Source organism: Populus euphratica, unplaced genomic scaffold (genome assembly GCF_000495115.2).
Source record: "Populus euphratica unplaced genomic scaffold, PopEup_1.0 scaffold556.1, whole genome shotgun sequence".
NCBI classification, from domain to species: Eukaryota; Viridiplantae; Streptophyta; class Magnoliopsida; order Malpighiales; family Salicaceae; genus Populus; species Populus euphratica.
In genome coordinates, this window is record NW_011500140.1 from 108,191 (window position 1) to 114,316 (window position 6,126).

Consider the following 6,126-nt stretch of genomic DNA (forward strand, 5'->3'; position numbering starts at 1 on the left):
GTAGGGAAATAAGTAGAACACGTGAATGATTTGGGAGGGTCAACAAACTTGCATAGCCTAGAAGGTGCAAAAATTGTTCAGGATGATAGCACCCTGTTTTATCCTTTTACACCAACAATCCCAAGTACAACAGCACGCAGCTGAACACATCCGACCGAAAAGAAAAGGACCCTCTAATGCAAACTCAGGAGCAATAATGCCACCTCATAGGAGGAAATGTGGTTTTCCACCCAGTCTGATTGTGTTCCCGACAGTTTCATCAACCCTTGGAATCCTTACCGGAACGAAGCCAGAAATTTTGGATTCATATCCTTGTCCGACGGAAGAATCCAATTGTGACATTATAAAACATATCTATGTCCAATGACACACAAGCTTTGATTTTGCAACGTTTTTATTTCAATTGAAGAACAACTTTAGTGACCAAGTGTTGATGTTTCAAAATTTAATATATTAAAAAATAAGGTGTTTAGAGTGTTTGGATAAAGGATGATTATGTGTTTATGTTAATATTTATTTTCTAGAGTTTATGAAGTTTATGATTGGCGATAGAAGATGTAATGCTTTAAAAATAGTTTGTTTTGGTGAAATTTAGGAATTCTTTGATGATAAAGTTAATAATTTTTTATAAGGTTAAAACTCAAATTTAAATTAGCCTAAACCCAACTTAAATTAACCTAGTTACGTATAAAAAAATTACACGAGAATTGTTTTTCTCTCTTCTAATTTTTGTGGTTGTCGTGACCCTTCTCTTATTAAACCAAGGATTTTAATTTTTGATATTGAGTTTTTGAGTTCAAGAAAGGTTGAAGTGAATGCTACTCTCCTATGTTATTTTGATTTATGGTTTGTCTATGGAATGATTAAAGAAGAGATTAGAGTTTATAAAAAATTAAAGTTTATGTTGATAAAATTGATTCATGAGTATTATGGGTTTAAGGTTAAGTGATTGATTTTGAGTGTGTTATTAGAAATAAGAATTTGTGAATTGATTTGTTATGGGTTAATATATTTGTTTTAACTTTACTGAAAAATCTGGACAAAATGATCTTGAAGTTCAAGATAATGAAATTTTATTTTGGTCTTTGATTTATAAAAATTACAATTTAGTCCCTAATATGTGAAAAATTATAAGACCCCTGAAATGTATTTTGGGATTTTAGAACTTGTGAGGTTAGGGATGATAAATCTCAATTTGATAATTGGTTTGTGTAATTTTAAGTTTAGTCCCTCCATTTTAGAGATTTATAATTTTATCCCTGAACTTTAGAAAAGTTACAATTTGGTCATTGGAACATAAATTGAGGTTATTGATAGAATTAAAGATGAATTACAGGTGAAATTTCAGCATGGTTATGTATTTCTGACATTTACAATTTGATTATCTAATTCTAGTAAAATTATGTTTTGGTCCATCATTTCTAGAAATGCTTGTTTTAGTCCCTAAACTTAGGAAACTAAACCTGATTTTTTTTTTTATGCAATGGAGTCTTTTATTTGTGTTGTTTTAAGTGTTTTTTAGTATATTCTGTATATTCGTTAGAGGTACTTCTAATGATCCTCAATATGATTTCAGGCTTTTCATATGATATTTTTTTTAATTTTATATTTTTCAAATGAGTGAGATAATCTTATAAATAAATATGTATGCTGATTATATGATGAGTACGACTAGTTAATTTGTTAAATATTTATATTTATTGCTTTATTTTCTAAATACTCATCTATTCTTAAATTTGAATTCGCATTATGTTAAACTTAATTCTATTCGGTATGAAATATATTATTTTTAATAATTATGCAAATATCTATTATATCTTGATATAAAGCTTGTCAATAATTCCATGATAATGGAGAGTATTAGTTTATGTGCTCATAGTATTTTATATACCTAATTGGCGAGAGAAGCACCAACTTATGGCGACTGATTCTTTCACAGTGATCACTTTTAGATGTCATCTGATCTTTGACATGTATTTTATTATTTTATAATAATATGCTTAGTATATATATGTGTATCAAGATAAATCATGCAAACTATTAATATCTAAAATATATATTAAATCTTATTTTCTCACTAAGATGATTGAACTCACCTTTTATTTTTAATATTATTTCAGGTCTTTAGTTTCTATTAACAAGTAAACTTTGTTGATGTTTGGCTTCTTCAGTTTTGGATGGTATATCTTGCTTGTTTTGTAAGGCTTTCTTTTTAGTTTTGATTCAATGTCTTAAACACTCTATTATTATCATGTTTTAATTAAATTTGAATTTTAATAATTTAATTAGTATTATAAATTAATATTTTTATTTTAATTACTGATGAGAAATCTTAAACTATCATTTGATTTCATTAGTTTTGAATAATATAATATTTTGATAAATTATGAAATACTATATAGTTTTAAATAACTTGTTTTTTTAATATATTTATATAGAAACTTAGTGCAGATAGGATATTCTTATAACACTACCTGCATTGTTGGTCATGAACTTAAGATTCAGGTCTATTAGAGTATAGTTTTGTTAAAACCCCAATAATTTAGTTTTGTTAAAAACCCTCCTAATATTTGGAGCTTAGGACCTGTCTTGTGTTAATAGCATTCCTCTTATAATTCTTCAATCTCGTGTTTTATATGTCCTTCTTGAACTCCTTTATAGTTATGTTGATATACATGCGTTCTTTTATGAAAAATACCAAGAGCTAGACATGCAGTTAATGCTGACCGTGTTGGTAATGATAAGGAGAAAATTTCTATTGTTTAGCTCATGAATGAAAGGTGAAGAAGCAAGGTTAGAACCCTTCGCCTCAACCAAAAGGAGGCAAAAGTTCAAAATGAAGGAGACTATGGATCGGATGGTGGTCACGACTAGAAGCGGTAATAACAAAGTAGGGTGCCTCATGCTAACAGTGCTTTTGATAAAATTGAATAGACTATGTAGACCCTAGCTAATCTTTTAGCTAAGAGAGATAAGGAGAAGGATAATAATATATCTTCGACTTTCCATGCCGTGCATGGGGTGAAGGTGCTTTTGTCAGAGTTCCTTAAATTAGCACCTCCCACCTTTAAAGGAGTCAATAACTCTGAGGATCTATGACAATTTTTGGATGCGGTGTGGTGTTAGTGTGAGGCCATGGGATGCACGGATCATCGTGCAGTGACTTTAGCATCTTTTAGACTGGAAGGTAAGGTGGCTGTTAACTAGTATGTTTTGAGGATGAGAGAAAAAACAGTAGATTCTCCTCCTATAACATGTGGAAGGAATTCTCAGACATGTTCTTTGAGCGATTTCCACCGGAGAGCCTTAGGGACGCCAAATCCTATGCTTTCGAGAAGCTGGTTCTGGATGACATAGCTGTGACAAAGTATGATGTGCAGTTCACATGTTCGTCTAAATATTCTGGCTATTGAAGCATAAGAGTTAGATGATGAAATAACAATTGGTTGGGCTAAGAGGTCCAAGGTGGCGGCGTGAGAGTTTAAGAAGGAAATGCTTAGCAGGTATCCATACTTGTTCTATCATGATGATAAGACTTCTGTTTAAGAAAAGTGATGCATAAAAATATATGATATTTAGTTTTTTTTTTTAATTAACTCTTCAATTATATCAATTTAGCCCATCAAAAGTTCAATTAGATTCATAAACTTAATTGTTTTACAAGTTTGTCCTAATTTTTAATATGTTTATTCCATTTGATCCCAACTTTCTCATTGTGTTACCAAGTCCTCCTTTAGCCCCCTTTTTTTACAACAATATTCAAAACTAGCTATCCATTCATCGTTTTGACATGTTGCGGCTCTTCTCTTTATTATCCAAAAATATTATTTGTATTTTAAATTTATGATTTTCTTCTTGAATTCTTGAATATTCTTTTATAAAAGGAAATTTTAAGGGACCCAGACACCAAGAATCAACTGAAGCCTTACAGAAATTTGAGGTTTAATGTTATGTGATTGTTATTGCTGGATGTGCATTAATTAATTTTCTGGAGTCCTCTGTGAATTGCTCGGACAGAGATATGTCCAATCTGTCGTTTGGGAGAGCTTTAGAGAAACATCTAAGCTCTTACATTTGTTTCTCACATCAACAGATTTCTTTCATTGAAGCTTCTTGGACCAGAAGATCTCGAAGTTAACTTGCAAAGAAACCTAACGAGAATCTTGAAAACATAGGACGAACATGTTTTAACATAATATGTTGATGCCCTCGCCTGCCTTTGTCACTCTGTAAAGGATATATATTTTGCCCGTAAATGATGTTTCATCAGCTTTAGCTGGATGTCATCTTTACTTCAACACCTTACCTAGAATTTCTCAAAAAACCAACCAGAATTTCTAATTATCAAGATTTTATATATACATTATTATCTATTTTACATGTCCTCTGAAGCAATTTTCATCTTGTCCTGATCCATGTTTCTTCTTTTCAATCCAAATGTTTCTCTCCTTTAATAGCCCAGCTTCCTTTTTAAAGCTTTCTGTTGATGGTTCTTTATTCGGTTTCCCATTTCATCCAGTGTGAATCTTACTGATCTTGTTAGTTTAATGGATCACCCAGGACACGCTTCATACCTCTCTATTGATTAAGAACAAGAGAAGAAAACAGACCCCAAATCACAAGAACAAATAGACAACATATTCGATTGATTAACTCATCATTTAAAACTTCAGAAGAAGCTTGAAACAAACACTTGCATACACATTACCATACTAACAGTGATACACGATTTTAAGCTACTGACATAATTAAGAACACAAACAGAGTCACAAACAGGCACCCAATTCTCACAATGGCTGTGTAATCTCACTCAACCAGAGATTTCAATAGCCTTGACATCAGGTTTCTTAACTTCCTCCTTCGGCACAGTCACTGTAAGCACCCCATTCTCCATAGAAGCCTTGACCTGATCCACCTTAGCATTCTCAGGCAGTCTGAACCTCCTCAAGAACTTACCTCTGCTACGCTCGACACGATGCCATGTGTCATTCTTGTCCTCCTTCTCCACGTTCCTCTCCCCGCTGATCTGAAGCACCCTGTCATCCTCAATCTCCACCTTCACCTCCTCCTTCTTAAGACCGGGAAGATCGGCCTTATAGACATGGGCTTCTGGGGTCTCTTTCCAATCGATGCGCGTGCTAACAAAGGCTGAATTGTCATGAGAGAGGAGCGAGGATGAAGGGAAAAAGTCCTTGAAGGGTTCCCAAGTGAACGGATCAAAGATGGTGCCTCGTCTGTTGTCGAAGAAGCTTGGGATCAATGCCATCCTTTACAGGGTTGTATACGAGAAGCTGCGTCGCTCGCTTAAATTGATAGCTTATCAAGAAAATGCTTTGACTTGAACTTGCTTGTCGTTCTATATGAAGAGCTGCGAGAGATTGGTTTGGTACTTATAGGAAGTGTAGGAGACACCTGGTACTGTCGAGGATTATCCTATAGGAAGTGTAGGAGACACCTGGTACTTTCGAGGATCATCTGGCGGCTACCCCCTTGATCGATGAACTTTCTAGTAAATTATATATAAAATTTACTAGAAAGTTCATCGATCAAGGAGGAGTCTGGAATTCGCTCAAATTGGGTTTGAAAAGGGCCGGGCTAGCTTTCCATGGGCCCTGGCATTGTTTTTTACTTCTTTCCCATCATTTTTCACTATCTATTTTGTTTTTCGTCCTCTTGGTCTACTTATTCTATGAATATAAAATATTTCCTAAATCACATAAAATATTATAAATCAAGTGTTCGACCACTGTAAGAAAAAAAATAAAAAAACCCATTAAATTTAAACACTTAATTTTACGTATGTTATTTTAGTGTTTAAATCTAATGGGTTTTATTTTTTTCTTATATATATATATATTCACAAGATGCAATTAAAACTAATCAGACATATTTGTATAATTAATATCCCAAAATCACTAAGAGAATAATTATGATTGTATTTAAAAAAAAATAATTATTTTATATATTTTGCATCGTTTAGATATGTGAATCTTAAAAACAATTTTTTTAAAATAAAAAATATTATTTTAATATAAATTTTTTTAAAAAATAATAATAACTATTTTTACAAACAACATTAATTTTATATTTTTCAGAGAGGCAACAAGATTGACTTAATGTTGCATC

At 32.3% G+C, this 6,126-nt stretch overlaps 1 protein-coding gene across 1 annotated transcript; it reads right to left on the reverse strand.

Moving 5' to 3' along the window:
* Nucleotides 1–4,616: 4,616 nt before the first annotated feature.
* LOC105110605 (17.5 kDa class I heat shock protein-like) lies at nucleotides 4,617–5,388 on the reverse strand. The gene has a single exon (XM_011005694.1). It carries the CDS (start codon nucleotides 5,264–5,266, stop codon nucleotides 4,811–4,813), a length of 456 nt encoding a protein of 151 aa, XP_011003996.1. The 5' UTR covers nucleotides 5,267–5,388; the 3' UTR covers nucleotides 4,617–4,810.
* Between the last annotated feature and the right edge of the window lie 738 nt (nucleotides 5,389–6,126).